The sequence below is a fragment of the Phyllostomus hastatus genome, unplaced genomic scaffold (assembly GCF_019186645.2).
Source record: "Phyllostomus hastatus isolate PE091 unplaced genomic scaffold, TTU_PhHast_1.1 phas_contig_34, whole genome shotgun sequence".
In the NCBI taxonomy this organism is placed as follows: domain Eukaryota; kingdom Metazoa; phylum Chordata; class Mammalia; order Chiroptera; family Phyllostomidae; genus Phyllostomus; species Phyllostomus hastatus.
The window spans coordinates 21830565-21851850 of record NW_025333857.1 but is presented as its reverse complement, the minus strand read 5'-3'; the positions used below and the strand labels follow the sequence as shown (position 1 = coordinate 21851850).

The window sequence follows — 21286 nt, the reverse complement described above, 5'->3', positions numbered from 1 at the left end:
AATTCAAAGGTAATCTAATATTGACACATCCTAGAATTCTTTCTACTAACAAACGTCACATTCAGATTTTCTAATTATGTGAGAAATTAAGCTTATCTAAGGTATTGGACCATAAGTACAAATCAATTGAATTGTAATGAGCCAATGAACTTGTCAAAAGGACAACAGCATTCTCACCAAGCTTATAGTAATGCTGAGATGTCAGGAGACTTTTCACATTTTAACCTAGCAGATGAGCTAGGTAAAAATTCTGCTTCTAAAATTTTTATCAAACATGCCCTCTTCTTAACATCAGGTTTATACTTAATATTTAACACCTTGCCTTAAACATTTGATAGTAACTATCTCTTCTTGGAATTTTAAAGCTGGCTGTTAAATAATGGAGCATCTCCAAACTCAACACAGCAGGCCTTACTTCAGATTTTATGAAAGACTGAACAAAAAAGCATAAACATAGATGAGAACATACTAACCTGTGCTCTAGGGTTAACAAAATTATTAATGATGGCAAATGTGGGAAGGAATTCACCATTTCTTAGCATAAAAGATTGTGGGTTGTTTCTATCATACCCAGAGTCTGATTTATAAAATTGATAACTACTCTAATAGAGATACCCTAATTTCACAGTATATGTTACACAAAGAGCCACTTTCATGTTGAGAGATAAAGACTGTTGATGTTATTACAGAGGGTCCAAACAGTTTCATTCTTAAGATTTTTGTCTCTGAATGACTGGCTAAACACACTAATAATTCAGGTGTACTATTAACCTTGCTGGCATGATTACATCCTCTGTGTTCCTGAGACGACTACCTTCACCAGCAAACCTGAAATGCATCCAGAACTTCCACTGGAAGTGTAAACCACTTCCTTGTTTATATGTTAAATAGTTGGTTATGTTCTAACTGGAGATTATCAAGGTATAAAACCACATTTATTCGAATACGCACATGAGCACTACCATACTCTGCTTTCTAAAAACTTTTTGTCCAAAATATTATTTAAAAAATCTTTTTTTCCCAATAATTCCTCTTTATAAAAGAAATACATATATTTCCATCTGAGAATTCGGGAAATTTATGTGGGTCATAAGATGTAGAGTGAACTGAGGGCTACTAATGACAATCACCTGAACCATTAGTGGAAGGAAGACAGACACAGAGGAAGAGAAAGAAAAGAAGGAAGAGGTCTGCCTGATGTCTCTGATAAAGTCTTGTGCGTGGAGCACCCAGCTCTGATCTGAGAGAAAGCTGAAATTTCTGTATTTCTCAGTAGAAGGAACTGCAATATCATGTTGGATAAATGTCTAATGACTGCTTATGAAGTGGATATGCAAAACCTGGTATATGGGGTCATTAATGTCTATTCCTGATTCCCAGGCTACATGTCCCTGGACAGGTCACTTAAGCGATACCAACTAGGAAAATGTACTCACATATTATTTCAACAAATATTTTAATGACTGCTCCAGGGCACACCTGTTAAGTCAAACACAATCCTTCCCCTCATGGAATAAGCACTATTTAAAAAGAAACTATTTTGTATTTTTTATTCTTATCCCTTTAACTATAAAAATCTAAATCATTTAAATTAGAACAATAGAGTCCCTGAAGCACTGAAATAACAAAACTCTCAGTGAATAAACTTTCATAAAATAGGCATTTCTATATGTGTATCTAAATGTATGCATAAAAAGATGAATCAAATTTTTCTTCTTGGTGTTCAGGCTTTTTTGCAAAAGTTGTCATTAAAAAGCTCATCTGATGGGGCAATTTCAGTATGGAACATACTCAATAGGAAACAACTAATTAGAGAATTAAAGATGTATCTTCTCTGAGTCTTCCTGCTTTTTTTTAAATACTAACTTTGAAACTGGTAGGCTCTCCCACTTAAAGCCCTTGATTTCACATTGCCATTTCTTTTTACACCCAATTAAATTGTCAGTGTAATGAAGAACTGTCCAACTGAGTAGAACTGTGAGGATCTTTTCACTGCTGCTTTCTGAAATCTTAATTTGCAGATGCTTTTGCCTAAAATAAGAATTTTAAGCCACATCCTCAACAATAAGATCTGTAAAGTTTCCACCAACAACTGCTCAAGACAGTCAATGGAAGAAAAGTTGCTTCATGAAATGGTCCGTGTGGGCTACAGTGAAGGGGATATTTTCCTATAATAACATGATATCTGGGCTCTGAAAAGATTACCATGTCCCTGATTCTTTGATAAAGATTTTTTAAAAAGACCAGATATATGAAGGACTTGGTACTTGCCAATTAGCTTAGCAATTCTAGTAACTCAATACTTAACAAACAAAACTGCCTCTGGACTGTTCATTTTCATAAAAATATGTTGTATAAAAAGACCTGAGTGGTGACCAATGATTCTCTGAACAATTCCTAATGAAGGAGAATTACTTTCTTGTCAGAGTATCAGACTGTTGTCAGAAAGGGATCTCAGTAATCGCCATCAACGAGAGAAAATTATAGGGTAACAAACACTGTTAGTGAATAGAGAACAGGATTTGGAGTCAGAACACCTGGTAACTGACCACATTAAAAATCTATGCTATTTAGATCAAGCCATTTCTGAACGTTGGCCCCATGAACTCACAGCTCCTCCGCAACGCACACAGACCCTCCTTTTAGTGTTTAGTCAAGTATCCCCCGTCTTCCCTTTCATGGGTGAGGATCTCTCTGTGTCTCACAGAGGGAATGCTTACATACTAAAATCCACACATCTGCAAAGCTGGTTTGCACGCTTGGTTACTCCCCCGCCCCCAAGCTTGTAGAGTGGGAAGAAGCTACTAGGTTCAGTAATGGCTTGCACACTGAGAAGAGAAATCCAGTCTTTTAAACAGTCATGTTACAGACAAACCCTCTATGGAAACAGCCCCAACCACTCTGTCCCCTTCCTTGCCTCTTCTTTGATACAGAAGAGAATATGTCATTCACAGAGAATCAGCTCAGACATTGATCTGGGGAATTTTTGTAAATAGTGACACCAAAATTTAGAGCTAGATTATATTAAAATAAACTGAATGTATGGCTAGGCCCATCTAGGGCTTTGGAATGTAAGTGAGGGCCCTAGCACTGAAGCTTTCTGAGCAGCAGGGTAAGTCTGTCTCTACCTCTACTCCACACCAAGACTACTTTCCCTTTGCTGTCTCCATACAGATTTTTCTGCCACTGGAATTCGTACTATAATGGTTTGGTGAGAATCTTTGACTCACTAAGGATGTGCCCCTGGAGGACACAAGAAGAGTGGCCCCTGAGCTTAGTCAACATTGTTTGCATGCAGTTAACTGGATTGACTTAACACACCAGGCCGACATTCTCATCATTAGGGTGTAAAGTATTTTTAATTTTAATAATACCTGTTTGTTTTTAAGTAATCAGAGCTGTATTTTAAACATATTGATAGGGAATTCAGACAAAACTAGCCCAAAATCCAGTTGGGGAAGCATTTAATGTCCTCTCTGGCTTTTGAAGTGGGTACACGGTAGATTATTTCAAAGAATTACTTAAGTCAGAGTGACTTGTTCCCTCCAGGAGATGATGTATCTCTTTGTAAGCTGAGATGAGGCAATCCCATTTGCTGTGGAGCCAGAGTGCTATCTTTATTTGAACATCTTTGCAACAAAGATTAATGGGACCCCCAGTGAATCAGCCATAGCACTTGAGCTCAGTTTACAACAGGCTTGGCAATACCTGGAAATTCAAATCTACCAGAAGATGTCATGATATGCATAAAGTCTGAATGTAAATTAAAGGCTCTGTAGGGTAGAGGAAGCTAACCCAAGTTGTTAAGCCTCAAGAACTAACAGATCTAAGAATGTTCCTGGTTTGTAGTACATGCTAATAAATTTTCTGTAAGGGTAAAAATATCTAAACTCTCATTTTTAATAACTAAATACTTTATTAGAAAAATCAGCTTTGCCTAATGAAGTCTTCTGAAGGAGATGTCTTAAGGTATTTTATTAGTATACTTTAAAACATTTCCTATATAGGTATGCTCTGTCATCACCTAAAGCAAAAAGGAGTTGTGAAAAGAGAGAATACAGTAACAAAAACTCCTTTTACTATTAGCTGGGAGAGAAACAAATAGAAATATGACTTTTAAGGTAATTACTTAAGTTTTTTTTCAACTGCATCATGTCTTCTCAAAGCCCAAGTAAAGTGAATCCAAAATCTTCCTATGAACAAAATATAATTTCCTTTCAGAACATTTATAGTCATCAGGGGAAAAAAGTGAGTTTAATTTTTCTGTCAGTTGAAGCTTCACATGTCAAACTAACTTTATATTTCAACAAACCTTACTGTCACATTGGTGGGATCAGGAAGACACTAGTTCTCATGCAAGTACTAGCTTAGCAAGGTGTAAGCTGAATATTGTGAGTGTATTTCTAAAAATAGACTTCATTATCCCCATATATTAGATTTACAGCTGTCTTGTCAATTTAACCAAAATTATGGTTTCCTGTCAAACAGAGATTGTAGCTTCCTTGAATACAGGGGGCAGTGATGTCTTTTCTATTTTTTTATTCCCAGCACTTAGTACAATCCCTGGCATAGAGAAAAGCATGTTACCAAATAAATAAATTTGTGAGTAAATATACATTGTTTCCCTTGTACTGTGTGCTTATGCTAGATGTGGAAACCATAACCACTGTTAATTCTGATTTTTTAAAACAAAATCTTAAATCAAGGACTTCTGCGAGAAAAAAAAATATTTGTTCAACTTGTCATTTGTTCTGTCTGTCAACAAGTATTTACTGAAAAGTTATAACATCGCAAGGATTGTACTGCACGCTCAATCTTGAGCAAAACTAAGCTCTGCTCTGATGAAACTTCCAGCCTAAGTGAGGCTATGACTCTGTTTAGGCTAAGAGTAAAGTACACATCATTTTTCCTAAGTACACTCCCTAATCACTTATGACAGGATGACATTCAAATTCCAAATATTTTGCAGAGCCCACAGGGGCCAAATGCTGCCTCACACATCTAGAAAACAAAATTATTTAGTGGATAAGGCAGACTGACTTAACAGCTGTAAAAAAATGTTTCCCTAGCCTTAGAAAGATGGTAAAGCTTATACAAGAAAATTCTGCTTGACAAATGCAGTAGTGCCCTTTAATCAAAATAATGTAAAATTACCTATTGATAATTATAGTAACAACACCAGCAGTAATGATACAGATGATGATAATGATAATCACCACCATAACTTATGTTTACCGAGTGCCTGGCACTTCACTAAAGCTTCATGTAGATCATCTACTGCAATCATCTTCTCAATTCAAGGCAGCGGGTCATCTGATAGCTCCCCTTGACAGGTGAAGAAGCTGACGCTTAGATTAAGAAATGTGCACAAAGCCACAAATCAAATAGCGTGGTCAGGATGTGAGCCTAGATCTGTCTGGTTGCAGAACCTGAACTCATAACCACACCTTCCATCACTGCCTACACCAAAGGTGGTAGCGTAAATAATATAAAAGACAGATATAAAAACAAACAAGCAAAACTCATTTCCTATTATCTCTTTAAATGTGGAACTGATATATGAGATTGTCTTGCTTCTTCTAAAATATGTAACTAATGATGCTGCATTTTCACAGCCACTAAATACACAATTCAACTTTTATTTATTCTGTGACCTACGATAGTCCAGACAAAATAGACCAGAAGTCATATTTTAAGTGACCCTCACCTAAGCATCGGCTAACTGGTCCTAAAGTCCAAGCATTCTGAAAACAATGCAAATGTGTGTTAAAATAACATTAAGCACAGATGTAAGAAAGAAAAAAAAAGAAATTCTTAATTAATATTACATTATTAGAGAAACTTGCCACAGCAAAGGATCTAAAACCATTTCAAGTAACTTGTTAATAAATGTATATTCAGACTTTCATACCAACTTACTTTCATGTGAAAAACGGATTTTGAGTCCTTTGGACTAAGCAATGTTTTGTAAGCCACAGAAAACTTTCCCAGGATTTTTGACCCTCCCTCCTATCACCATAGCCATGGATTCATTTGATAAACACTTACTGAATTACTGTGAGCCAGGCACTGTGCGGGATCTGGGGATTTAGCAGTGGAAAGGAGGGCCAAACCAAATAGCTCAGCTTCAAAAGGATGATGAAGGGAGAAGGGAAAAAACTGACATTTTTCAGCAACTTTTGTGTTTGAGTCACTCTGCCACATGCTTTACACATGTACGTCATCAATTTCCAAAAACAATCCTAAGAGGCAGGTAGGGTTATCCTCTCCTTTAAAGATGAGGAACTTCACGTCTAGACTGAAGTAATTTGCCTAATCCCATACAGGACAGAAGCACTGGATTTATGATATGAATCCATATCCTTCTTGGTACAAAGAATATTATTCTTCCATTGTGTTTCCCTCTGTCTCACTATCTCTGTTTGTATTCCTCCAATCTGCCTGCGCTTTCTGGTTCTCAATCAGATTTCCATCCTACAATGACCGCTGAAACAATGGTCACTGTCATCCATCACATGTAAAGTGAGACTAAGTCTGGGCCCTTACTGCATGGCTTGTGTCTATATAGCCACATCTCTGTATCTCTCTTTATATGTATACATTTGTTTCACAAATATTTATTGGGTGCCAGCAAATACTAGGAATATTTCTAGGTCAGAGATAAAAAATGTAATAGTGCTTACACACCAAGGGGGGAGGGACACAAAACAGTGTCAAGAAGTAGAGTATATGGGAAGTGCTATAAAGCACATTAAACAGATCACACACATATACTATATACACTGCAGGTAAAAAAAAATAACACACACAAGAAAGCCCATAGTACAGCCCCGGATGGTGTGGCTCAGTGATTGAGTGCTGGCTTGTGAATCAAAGGGTCTCTGGTTTGATTCCCAGTCAGGGCACATGCTTGGGTTGCAGGCCAGGCACCCAGTGGGGGATGCATGAGAGGCAACCTACACATTAATGTTTCTCTCCCTCTCTTTCTCTCTCCTTTCCCCTCTCCAAAAAATAAATAAATAAAATCTTAAAACAAAACATAGTACATAAACAAATATACCCCCCCAAAATATTGGTTTAACCACACAATGTATAAATATTGATAATAACCAACTTTATTAAACGCAGTCTTTACTTTTCTACTATGCTTAGTTTTCTCATTTTCTGATAAAAGAAAGATCTATAGTTACCCTTGGAATTAAACAAATACACAAAATAATGTGTGCATACCAATATAGAAGGGTAGAAAATATCTGAAAACTATTAACATTGACTTGCTAGCCACACTCATGATATACAATTTCATTCTTTTAAACAGCTCTTCTGGTGTTACCCTTGGAGAAATGGAGCTCTCCTCTGGGAAATCCCACACTGAGATCAGATTCATCACCTAAACACACATACATCAGACATATGAAAAATAAATTAACAGGTATACAACTGTGTCCAAAATCTGTTAGAAAAAATCCACTATGTTAAAAAGTAAAATAATATAAATTTAACAGATGGAGGGTGGGAGGTGAGGATGGCTGGGGTGGGGGGAAGTGGTAGGAGGGAAATGGAGACAACTGTACTTGAATAAGAATAAAAAATGTGGAAAAAAAAGAATAAGGTTTAAATGTATAAAATAAACTTTATAGATATAAAAAGAAGGACATGAAGTCTTGAGCTGTAAATTAAGATACAAGCTTATCTACATAAATCACAGATAAAATAATCTTTAAATCTTGCTATCTTTAACAAAATAGATTAGGAATACCAGAATATATATCATCATATTTGTGTTTAATGTAGCATTAATTCACAAGTCATTGTTTTTTAATAAGATAAAATAAGTTACTTGATCTTCTAAGGAGAAATGTAATTTGGATTTTGATAATTAAACCCTAGATGAGGCATTTGGTATATCTAGGGCCTAAATCCCAATAAATTATGCATGCACAACTTTTAAAAGCATATTTTTATTAGTAGCTTAAAATAAAACCAATTTTGAAAGCCAGGAAATTGACTTTCTAAGAATTGTTCAAATTTTATCAATTTGAAAGCCAACCTAATATTCAGTTTTTAAAATACAAACATTAATTACACTAAATGACTGTGAATGGTTCGCTATATTATTTTTACTTCAGTAAACCTCTTTGCAAATCTCAATCCATGTAGAGATGGTCTATGTTAACTTAGTCACATGATCCTTGCTTGTGTGGTTTAATCTCTTTAGCCAATAAAACATATCATTTTCATTTTCTTCCACTACTGCTCTTTTAACTTCTCTATTCTGAGCTACCATGGTCTATACTCATTTGTAATGGTTCATTTCATGTCTACCAACACCAACCTTCTTGCTGTCTGCCAACGAGGTGCCAGGATATTTGATCAAACATTATTCTGGAGGTTGCTATGAGGATGTTTAAAGGTGGGGTTAACATTTCAATCAGTAGACCAGATAAAGAAGATTGCTCTCCCTAATCTGAGTGGGCCTTGTCTAATCAGTTGAAGCAATGAATAGAACAAAAAGGATGATCTTACACCAAGTAAGAGAACCCCTCCTACCTGACTGCCTTCCAGCTGAGACACTGGCTCATTCCTGCCTTCAAACTCAAACTTGGTTCTTCCTGGGACCCAAGCCTGCCAGCCTTTGGACCAATTTCTTATTTTATTTTTGGTAGCCTGCCGTTTCTCTGGAGATCTCTAACTAATATACCACCTGCAGCTATCACCAAACATTTATCAATTTCTTACCTGCATTAACTATGTTCTGAAGGTCTGTCCCTAATACTCCCTCACACTAGTTGTACCTGATAAAAACCTATAAATTCTTCAGGTCTCAACTCAGAGGTGTCTACTCCCTCTTACAATGCATCATCAAAGCTGTATTTCTCCACACCTTGCACACCCACAGCACATTAGCACTCTTCTTTCTCATCATGCTTGTCTGTGGCTGGTCAGTTGGAACAACTGTTCTTCCAGGACAGCACCTTACACAGGTATCACCCTCTTTTTTGAAAGTTTGCTGCAGGTCACTTCACTTTTACGAAATATCTACATTAGTACCCCTTTTGCTAAATGAAAGAAATCCAAGGAGGCTTTTTTACGTTTATGAAAAGGTGAAAAGCTAAACAGTGTTCAGCAACTGTTTTGCAGGGAGCTGAAAGAGGCAGAGAGAGTGGCCCCACCAAGCTTCTTCCCTGGGAACTACAGGCAGCCTCTCTGCACCAAGCTGCTGCTGCTTTCAACTGTGACTGTACGCATCTGTGCTGTATCTCGATTTATTCTGTGCATCCCTTAGTGAGATGTATCCAAAGGAAATTGCTCCTTCCCTTTATGCCATTTCATCTTAGGGAAGGTTGCAGAGGAAATCTCTACTTTTGGATAATGAGGGAAACCTGTACAACAAAAGTAAATATTTAGCTAGAGTACATATCACAATAAAATACAGTAAAACTGAAAAAAAAATCTTAGCTATATGACCTCCCAAAAAACATCGTTTCAAATTTTCTGGTCCATGGTTTCTTACATCAAAAATAGATAAGACTAGGTAAATAGGAAAATTCTTTCCCAGTTCAACATTTCTATAGCTCTATTAACAAGTCAATCAACAGTAAACATGCACATGACTCAATAATCATTTTTAAATTGATGACAATAATATTTTAATAGGAAGCCAAAAGAATACCATTCTCACTTCTATGCAGTGATTCACAGGTGCACTCACTCTCTCTGCGCCCTCTGAAGACATGATCACAGTGTGAAGAACGAGTAAGATGGGTTCAAGGAAGCAGCGTGCATCACCAACCCAATGGTCCTGGAAGACTGGTCACAGGGGACCATGAAGAGCCTCAGCTCCCAAAGGCACTTTATCCCCAATAGTATCAGTTTTACTGTCTCCCCCAAGTAGGGTCTCAGTGCACTTGTCCACATCTGCTCCTGTCTTTGTGAACACTGATACATAAAGAATAGTTCTTTCTAAGGACTAGGGATTAGTTTCTGTTTGCAGATATGACTCTGCCCCCCACCACCTCTTTTCAGCATGGAAATACTGCACAGACAAAAGCTTTATCATGTTGGTACCAATTTATTCCAAGTACTCAACTATTTTCTAAGCCTTTTCAAGTCACCTTCCTGCGGTACCGGGACTGTCAGCAAGCCTGTTTCTGTTGGCCACCCTTCTTTTTGTTTCAGTCTTTCATAAAAATCCTTTTGTGTGACAGTCAGACAGCTGTGCTTTGTTCTTTAATGTCCCTAGCATGGATCCCCAGCCGAGACCACTGCATAACATAAGCAGCAAAGTGCCATTTTCGCAGCAGGGACAACTGTGTTCATCTTCACAAAGAGGCATTAATAAAATGAGACTGTAATGAACATGCTAATTCTGATCACAGGGCATTGCACAATGGCACAGAGAGTTGACTGCCTTCTCCCTGAAAAATTGCAAAAGTTTTTTTTAACAACTTCTATAATGGCTTACATTTTTTTTTGAAACTGACATATTATGCAAACATATCTCTCCATTTCCCAAAGAAATGCCTTCTCTGTCTCATCCAACTGCTCATTGTGTGTTTTACTGTCTCAGTAACAGTCACCTTCAGGGAGCGTATTTTCTGCATCTTACAGGAATGACGCTGAAACAGACATGTCATGGAATCACAGAAAGTGAGAGAGAAGTGATCTGAGTGATCACCGATCCACCCCCTTCCCCGTGCACATGAGGGGAAAAATCCAAGGAAACAGGAGAGTTAACAGATTGCTCGAGATACCATAGCTATTTTGGGACAAAGCCAGAGCTGAAACTCAAATTACAAGAGATTTAAACTGGAGGACTTTTGTATATTGTCTTATATCTTAATGATGACTATTCATAAAATATGATGCATTTATGTAGAAGAGGTACTCAAGCATAAGTATTGTTTCATAATCTAGGTAACTAATTCATCTCATTTTTGGTCACCAAACCTTTTTTTAAATTTTTGTTTATTAATTTTATAGAGAGAGACAGGAATGGGGGGAGGGAGAGAGTTATGTATTCATTGGTAGATTCTTGTACATGCTCTGACTGGGGATGAACCCAGAATCGCGGCTATGGTGATGATGCTCTAACCAGCTGAGCTACCTGACCAGGGCCAGTCACCTCACTTTAGGCAATAATGTTTTACTTTACATGTGTTCTATGAGCAAATTTGTTTCCAATGAGTAGACAAGAGCAATGATATTATTATATATAGGGTGGGGCAAAAGTAGGCTTACATTTGTTCATATGGAAAATAATATAATAATTAATAAATAATAATACAAATATAAATTCTGTTCCATGTACACACAACTGTAAAACTACTTTTGCCGCCCCCCCCAGTATTATGTCCCATTTCATGTTAGTGCAGGTGGTGGTTTGGGGGCAGTGCTATTTGGGAACAAGCAAGTCTTGGAAAATAATCCACTAAACTTAAAAAGTAAAAAAAACATTACATACTGGTTTGGATGATGACAAAATGTGTATTTTCTGATTTCATAAAAAATAAATTCAAGAACATGACATTTACTCATATAGTCAGAGGCAAACTCGATTAAATTTTCTATCACTTCTCTTGTAGAATGGGAATTATGTGAGCAAGAAGAAAGAACTCTCAATATCTTTCCGCATGCCTAAAAGAGGCAGGTGTTCCTTGGCTCGCTCACAGAAGTCTTTGGATGGTGATATTTCATTTTCTCTGCACAGTGGCTGGTAATGTATCTGAGAGAACATTTACATCCCCAGCTAGCATTGCATAAATTTATATTACAAGTTTTCTTCCTGATATCTTTGGTCCTAAAGAAATTATGACCAGTGAATCAAAGATTCAGGAAGAGCCAATTCCCTCTAGATTATGTTTTCTCTTCTTAAAACACTCTCCCTGGTTCTACTTGTACCCCTCACCGAAAGTCTAATAGCCAGTCCAAAGCCCTTAGTAGAATTCTACATTTAGGCAGGGCTCAGCCCTAAATAACCTCTGCATGACATCTGAGGCACTTACTTAAAGAGAACTTCACTTAAAGTTCAGTTGGGCAGGGAAAACACATGGTATGATAGATGTGTTCAGCCTCCTAAAATGCTACAGAACTAGAGAGCTGGTAGTTGCTTGTTTTCACAGCCAGGGCCACCACCAAAGAAATAAAATAAAACCACCTAAAAATGAATTAGGGGCTGTAAGTATGGCATTTAAATCTCCCTTTCCCCACTACTTCTTCTATAAACTACAGTCTACAGTGTATAAGTGGTAATTGCCCAAATAGCTCATTCCAGGGCACGTTCAGCCCAAGCTTGTAGTTATCTTTCCTTATGAAAACAGTTTTTCAGAGCTAGGGTGACTTAAAATGAGCTACAGAGGGAAAGTTTTCCTTGAAATACTCCCTTCAATGCACATGGGTGGTCAGAGTATTATTTCAACATCTCCTGCATTAGATTAGCCAACCAGGTCACATGTTTAAACCTGCAATTAATTAGGTTCTTTAGTAGCCTGTGTGAAATAAATTAGTGCTCTCCATCCAGTCCACTTAGACAAAACCCATCAGGGCAGTTGGCACAAGTCTGACGTGGTCAGCAAAGTGGGGAAAATGTAAATGACCCATGGGGACCACAGGAGCATCTGATGAGGGCCTCTGATGACCAGGGTAAAGCAGTCTCCACCCACTGCAGAGCCACAGGTGTGCCTGCCAGTGCCATTTGTAAGACAAAGCTACTCACCATGGGCTCAAACCCATCAGGTGTGATGTGAAACCCTTCACTTTCATTTCGTTAGCTGTGCATGATGTCCATATTCTATAAATGTCAGTTTACCATGAAGACATTGTAAAAAGATGCTTATTAATAGAATCATCAATAGTTATTTAACAAATTTAACCAAAGAAGTAATCTAAGAAACAAATGTAATTTCCAACCCCATTGATTTCATCCTACATGGCTATATGAAAGCATTCTATTTTAAGGTTATGTTTAGACTTCTTTTCCATTATCCAAAATACTTTTGAGTTTTTTCTCATGAAACATTTCCAACATTGCTAAACTTAGTCTTTAAAAAAATAAGGCTTGACTACTTTACTAGAATAATAAATTTTCATACAAATGTACTTACATATGACAGATATGCCCATAGAAAGTCAAGATCATATTAAAAATTTCAAATATATTTGTTTTATGTGGGAGCTAGTTGGATATAAGCAGATGAGATTGGGGAACCATAGTCAGCTGAGAGGCAGAAAAACATATATGCACGTAAATGTTTACATAAAGTGGTATTTTCCACCAACCTTTTGTTAATGTCTTCATCAAAAGCATAAAAAGTAAGTCAAACCGAATGACTGTCACTGTTTTCTTTTAAGAAATTTGTTCACGGAACTCAGAAGGCAAAACAAAACCAAAGCAAACAAAAATTTTCTAATAAATTTCATTATACCTTTGTAATACACTTTCTAAATAATAGCATTAGTTCTAGGTGAATAAGTGCAAATTAAAATTTTTAAAATTTCAACAAATGAATTTGATTTTGCTTCAAAAATGATTCTACAATTTCTAGACCTTGTATCTATCTAAGTTCATGTGAATATACATGTATATTAACATATGTACATACTTCTTGTAGTGTGTATTACTACATGTATAACAGTCTCTAAGGTTCCCTTCAGTTCTAAAATATGGCTTCAAACTCCTGTCTGCTCATTTCTTCCTAATGTCTGATTCTTGTTTGACAAATTGTACTCCTTCCTTTACCCTTTCAGGTATTTAAAATACAGTTCTAAAACCCATTCATACAGTTCAGTTGTCTGTAGCTCACAGACTGATGTCTCCTTTCACCTTTCACCAGACTGATTGGGCTTCCTGTCCACTGTGAGTTGGGTTTGGCTTTGATGCTCTAAACTTGGTACCTATGAGCACACCCAGGCATGAATGAGCTTATCTGCGTTGTATGCCATGGATTGGGGGTGTCTCTGAGAGGCAAGTGCTTAATGACTGCCTTATCCACACTCTACAGGATTCACTGTTTCTGACCAGCTTTCCTGTTAGCTTCTGGGTTCTGTGTACAGCACTGCAGGAGGAGCACTAGAAGGCTCGCCTTTATTCTAAAAGCTGATCTTTCTCCTCTTATTTCCACCTTATTTTCTATAGGCCTATGTCCTGATGCATATAGCCAGTCCTAAAGTATACAGTCCAGTTGGTTATTCTCTTGGTATATCTGCTCCAAGATTCTCTTTGTTTTCAGCCTCTGGAAGTTTCTTTCTTCTTTGCAAGCCTAACCATGCATTTAATTTTATTTTCAGATATTTTATGAACATCTCTATGTGTTTTTAGGGGGACAGAGAACTTCCTATATGAACTGAGCTTGTCAAAATTACAAAAATTAGAGCTCAAATCTGACTTATTTGTTTTTAAGCAGCATTCTATTACAAGCATTTAAAATACCTATATTCACTTGTGTAATATGTCCCCTGAGACTAAGATGTTTATATTATTTAAAATATATTTCAGTAAATACATATAAATAATTTAATTTTCTAAGCTTCCTGGATTAACTAATTAACTTTGGTACTACATAAATAGATTTAGAAGACAATGATTTTTGAATTTATAAAACATAAATAAACCCCTCAATGGAAAGAAAGTGAACTAGAAGAGAAATATTCTTAATCCATATATGTTCCTCCCACACCAAATTCGATCCCTTCTTTCCAATTCCCTTCATTTAAAGAAAGTCTGTTCCCATAAGTTGTGCAATCAAGCAAAATGAAGTTACAAGCAAATCAAAACAAATAAAAGTGTGTGTGAGAGAGAAACAGACAAAGGCACAGAAGTTAGCCTGGAAATGTCAACGGCTAGGCAAGCCAAATCAAGTAATGTTCTAATTTCTACCCAAACAACTGAATTAGAGATGCAACACAGTGTTAGTAATCATTATCGTTCCTTCTCCAGAACTGTCATTCTGAAGGAAGTCTAGCGAGGAGACACACTGTACTGGAGATTTGCCGTGTCATCCATGCTTCAGTCAAACCGCAGAAGCCACACAGCCGGAGTCACTTTGCATCAATAGGTGCCGGTTCAAGAAATATAAAAGACTGAAGTCAAAACACCCTTTTGACTTAAAGAAGAAAGGTGCCTTTCTTGGTTTTGATTTCTCTGCTTAAGAACAACACATCCGTAGGTAGAGAACCTTCCTTTAATTTTGCAAACATCAAGGTCAGCACCCGCAATTTGTAAAAAGCAGTTGCTCACTTCAGTATGAAATCTCCACACACCATGTTAACATGCAAAATGGTAGCAAACCCTATTTTTGTTCTGGGTTCTCTACCAAAATCAAAATGATATCTGAAATTCAAAATCAGCATTTCCTTAAGATTTTTCTTTTCTCCCTCCGATTTGCATTTTTTCAGACCTCCTGAGAGAAAGCACCTACTATGTATTTTAAAATTGAGTTCTTATAAACATTTTATTTCAATTCATTTCCAATTTAAGTGTCAGGACAATGCTGGTCTTTCTAATGACTCTACAAAAGAACACCCGGGACACAGAATCTCCACAGTGACACAAGTAACAGCCTTGCACTTGAGTACTTACCACGCAAAACTGTGAGTCTGGTAGATACACTTATTTCTCTGACGTTATTCGAGGCCACACATTCATAAATGGCCTCATCCCTTGGAGTCCGTAAGGGCTGTATTCTGAGAACTGATCCAGATCCATCGTCAAACTCTATTACCTATTAGAGGAAACGTAGCTGTCACAGGTGTTGTTACAATTGTTCACCTCCCAGCTAACCCTCTTAATGAAGTGGTGAACCAGCCTTCAGGCCCAGAATAAACTCAGCAGCATTTTAAGACTGAATTTTGATGCAGTGGTGAAACAGAATATTTGGATTAATTGAACAAATCCACTGAATGAAGGGGAAAAGACATGAAACTACATATGCAAAAAGGTAAGTTGTAGTCTCTGCTAAAAACCATCCAGTGTTTAGTCACAAAATATTTTAGTAGGTTCTATCTGGGGCAATTTGATCCTATGAATTTTGCTTCTATGATGGATGAACTCAAATTATTCTGTCTCTTTAAACACATATGCACATGTGGATCCATTCAATAATTGGACTGTGAGGTGAGGAAATAATGCATGCCACTACCAATGTCTCTTCTGGTTTAAAGTGTCTCAGCCTGAACAGTATAGATGAGTGAACCATGAAGAGAACTGCATAAATCTAATACTTAGGCAGCCCAAGAGCCTGATAGCATGCATTAATTTTGCCATAAATCATTCCAGTGTTTGTTCTAGCTTAGCATTTTCTGCATTTTTAGGGCATTCTTGCTGTAAAATGGAGGCTTGCTTCACCAGGCAGAAAATTAATGCCCTAAACAGTAAGCCCTGAATTCACTACCATTATGAACTCTACTCTGAGAGAGTTTAGCAATCCTAAGTTCTCATCAGCTAGTTGAAGTACTACTTTTAAACAATAATGATGATAACATTAATAAATATATATTTGAAACCATGGAGTCCCCTACCTATCTTTCTGTATCTATGCTGAGTTCTTGCAGCTGTTCATGGAGATGCTGTGCTTTTCTCATGCATTTCCTTGTGAATAATATGTGCATAAGTTTAAATTATGAAAAAGTAGAGGATGCCTTATACATATATTTATGGAATGTACAGTCCCAGATTTTATGTATACATTTGTATGCCAGCATATGAAAGAGGTGGAATATTTTTAAAATATGTCCACTTCAAGTCTTTCTGCATTCTCTTTATGTTTGAAATTCACAAAGATAGCCAAAATGTTCCACTTCTCACTGTGCCACAATTTATTTTCAACTCTATTAAGCACACATTTAGAATGAATCTACTATGCATCTTGTTTCAGTTATGAGAATCTTTGTCAAATATGCCATAATCTTTAAAAATTATTTATGAGGCCCTGCTTGGTTTGTGTAAGTGGATTGAGTGTCAGCCTGCGAACCAAAGGGTCGCCAGTTCAATTCCCAGTCAAAACACATGCCTGGGTTGTAGGCCAGGTCCCCAGTAGGGGGCACATAAGAGGCAAACGTACATTGATGTTTCTATCCTTCTCTTTCTCCCTCTCTTTCCCTCTCTCTAAAAATAAATAAAATATTTAAATATTTTTAAATTATATATGAGCATCCTATTTAAATATCTTTAATACCAATTTAAATTCTGATTGCTACCAGTCATTACATGTTTACTTTTCTGAACTATTGCCTAGATTTAGACCTAAACTCTTAATGACAAGCACTGCACCATATGTTAAAGCTGGTGTTACAATTTCAGATTTGAACTCTATTTAATTCCCAGTATTGAATGATATGTACCTAACCTAGGCCAGACACTGTATTTGGCACTGGAGATATAAGAGGAAGCAAACTCAGCCTTACCCCTGCTTTCATTGGCCTTATAAATGAGTGAGACCGAAAATAGCCATATATAATGTTACAAATATTAAAGATTCTTTATCTAAGACTTGATACCATTTGATGAAGGAGCTGTGTATAAAAATAAAAAATTTTCCCTGAATATATTTATGTGACCCTCATTAAGAATTATGTGCTAAACAGAGCTCATGCTTTCAATGTTTACTATTATAATCTTTGTTACATGATTTTGTTAAGAAACCATCATCACTGGTGAGTATGATATCAAAGTGCTTTGGACAAAATAATAATCGATTTCATTTAAATTTTTAAAAATGTGCATCAAAGATGTGAACACACATTATTTTCTACTAGATGTAGGAAATAGTCCCCAAAGATTATTTCAGATAATTTTTGTTTATTTTTAAATCACTATAGGTCTCTGATTTCAAACAATTAAAATTTTTCATTTGTAAACTACAGTCCAGGTTTTATTTTTTACTATTGTAATTAGATTATTTGTGCACTTAGACCATTTATCACTCTATAATTGCTGGTGAAAAATAAATATTATCAAACAGTTCTGAACTTTGTAGTTGCTCTGTTTCTTTTATGTAGGAATTGCCTCTAATTTACCAATTTGTGAAGAATACCACCATGTATGAGGAAGTGAGTTTCATACTTGGAGGTCTTAGTATCATCTGATAATGAAGCTATCCTCTTTATGTCTTAAATTACGAGCATAATATTTTGTGTTTCTTCCAAAATTTTTCTGTGTAGCTTAACACCTATTTTTTCCTCCTCCAGAATTAGCTAATTTCTAAACCATAAGGCTCCTCACAAATACACCCCCCTCAAAACTGCATTATGTTTCATCATTTTCATGGTACTGAGCTTTCTTAAATAAAGAAAATTCTGCAATAGATTTAACTGCAATATCAACCTGGCTGCATATGTTTCTTACAGAGTACAACTTTATACTAACACACTGGAGCAAATTTCTCATTCTAGTCCATGCTACTTGTAAAACACAGGTGCAATGTGTACTGATAACTTCATCTGCTGCCCAGTATCCATCCCCCAAATTCCTGGTAACAGGAACAAAACACAGCTCCCTATTTCCAAGCCTTGGGGTTGAATGGGGCTGACTTCACTCCCAGCAACAGAGGTAGATTCTAATTAACTTAAAGAGTCCTATCTAGCTGTCCACACCGATTGGTTGAGGGATGTACATGTAACTCAGCAGGAGCTGATGACATAGAAAAACAATGGCATAGGAGGTGTTCACATATCCTCTAATTTCAGTTGTGGGAGGATGAGAGACTGCACCTTGCAGTCTTAGGAGAAAGCATTCTGAGGATGAGGCTAATAGAGGCATGCTGGGAACACTAGTTGAGCCTCGGTACATGCAGAGACAAAGTCAGCGATCTGAACCCCCAAATTCCCTTTCTGTAAAAGCCATTTAACATTGGATTTTTCATGACATATAACATAAAGAACACCTTATTGGAGGGATTATGAAGCTTTATAACAATAAAACAAGGAAGTAACATTCAAACCAAAGGTACAGCAGATACATTTTCCCCCCAGAGAAACAGAACAATGGACCTAATACCTCAAATCTCTGATTGCTGACTTTCTTTCCTTTTTTGTTCCAGACAATTTTAGGTCTTGGGTCTCCTGTAGCTTGGCAAATGAAAGAGGCAACTCCACCAGAGACCCCTGTCTGGTCAACGGGAGTTCTCGTAAACCTTGGAGGTGCTGAAATAAAAAGAAATAATCACAATTAGATGGAACACTAAAACACAGATCATTACCCCACTGCCACAGCTCCACCCATTCCCACCAATACCTACATACAAACATACATACTTAAATGTGTCAGGCTTACAAAATTAGAAAAGTGACTTTTGCTTTTGGGGTAACTGAATGGGGAATGGGGTAACTTTCTGGTCAAGTTATCAGCTCATACTTTTATTGCTGTAATGTGTATTAAGGCAGAGATCCAATAACATCTGAAAAGCTACATCACACATTAATTTTTATCACCCAGTATTTAAAAAAAATCCAATTTGTCCTCTGTAACAAAATGAGCTCATCAATCAAAGTGAGTAAAATTTTAGCTCTTTGATTTGATGCTGCTATCAGGACACTGCCAGAAAACAGCACTGCCACTGCTAAGCTATTAAAATTAGTGACATTTAAGAGAAATTCTAGGAAATTTTAGAGAGACAAGAAATACAGCCCTGAATGAGAAGGTTTGGCAGGAAACAGAAATGGGAAAAATGGTAAAGTGACTCTCTAACTCAGATATTATGGGCTGCCTTACTTCAAACTTGACTCCATATGTATATCAACAAGGAGTCGAGAAGCCTCCAAAGTCACAGCAAACAAAGAAGAGTTTCTGTTAACAAAGATGTAGTGTCCAAGATTCCTAAGCTTGAAAGTCTAGAATTTGGAGGCTTTTTAAAGCCCTCTGTCTCCTTTCAGTGTTCATAACATTTACCATTCTCTGAAAATTCGACTTACAATCCATTTTGTGTTTCTAGGTCTAGAACTCCTTTATGAGTCATATAAAATATAGTTAAAATTTTATGCACAAGGATAATCATCATGTCATTTATTTAGAAAAAGTTATAAGCACCCTAAGTATAAAATATTATAAGACTTGATGGTGATGCAAACCATGGCATAATGATGAAACACCACACAAACAGTAAATGTTACATCTTAAAAGTTTTTACATGACATTACCAATACTTATGGTTGATGATAAGCTACAAGGGCACCATACAAAAATATATATATGAGGGATAGAAGATAATAAAAATAAAGCCCCCCCAAAAGTTGTAACAAATATGTTAAAACACTATTGACAGTGGTTTGAGAGGAGATGTTGTAATTATTTTCCCTATTGTTTTACATTTTTCTTGCATCTCTGTGTTTCTAAAATTATGTTACAGTTGGACATTTTTTAAACTCAAAGACATCTTACTTTCTATTTTATTTTCAATTTTCTTATCTCTAGTACAATTGTCTCTTCTGTTTTTCAGTTGTATGCTGTTGAAGGATGGTTTTGACTAACTATAGCCAACATTTATTTTGGGAGCAATCCTCAGACTCTGTGAAGGAAGATGTAACAAAGTTCATCACTGTGTGCTCATCACCACTATTTGCCTTCCCTGTCGCGTGTTCGCATGTGACTCTCCTCCTGGCCTGGTGGTAGGTTCTGACTCTCTTCTTGGTTTTCTTGGGCAGCCAGAGTCCCATCAGCTCCCCTATTATTATATGTATCACCTTGGTGGGGGTGGGAACCTTTTGTCTAAATTTCCTGTTTCTTTGCTTTAAAAATATGAGGTGTGAAATAAATTATTGCACAGCAATCCCTTCCTATTTAATGTTTCCTAGCTTAGTGTGGTATTTCCACGACAAGGGAAGGAAATGAGAAGCTGAGAGGCATTTTTGCAATGCTATTGCTGGGAAATGAGTCTTCACCTCATCAGCAAATTCAACATATTGATAATGAAACTGGTGGCATGCAGGTCCCTGTTTGTTCAGAAACATTAGGAAAGAAGGCGGCTCTGACGACCCTGCCAGGCAGCACATCCTACATCTCAGGCTAGCAGTACAGACTAGATGATTACCGGAACTGTGGGGAGAACTTGAAATAATTTGAAATTGACTGACAGAGAAAAAGAAACAACTGTACACTGATATCACTTTTCTGAAAATGAACAAAAAAGGAATTAGAAATTTTTATGTTGATCATTTTGCTGTTGCAAACAATGCAAATTGATAATAACTGCATACTTGTCAGCATTGAATGTGGAAAACATAATTATGCAACTAAAATTCTTAGGGAATTGCCCTGAAAACACTGTTAAATTAAGTGCTATAATACTGGCACTTT

The 21286-nt window shown here is 36.7% G+C and overlaps 1 protein-coding gene across 8 annotated transcripts in view; it reads right to left on the bottom strand.

The window, feature by feature from the left end:
* PTPRD (protein tyrosine phosphatase receptor type D) overlaps positions 1 to 21286 on the bottom strand; it is a 514409-nt gene that overhangs the window by 284252 nt on the left and 208871 nt on the right. For all 8 annotated transcript variants that reach the window (XM_045840040.1, XM_045840041.1, XM_045840044.1 and 5 more), the window contains exons 4-5: positions 18992 to 19137; positions 15578 to 15719 (exon numbers count right to left, since the gene is read on the bottom strand). In XM_045840040.1, coding sequence (XP_045695996.1) covers positions 15578 to 15719; positions 18992 to 19137 — 288 coding nt within the window. The remainder of the gene's footprint in view (positions 1 to 15577; positions 15720 to 18991; positions 19138 to 21286) is intronic.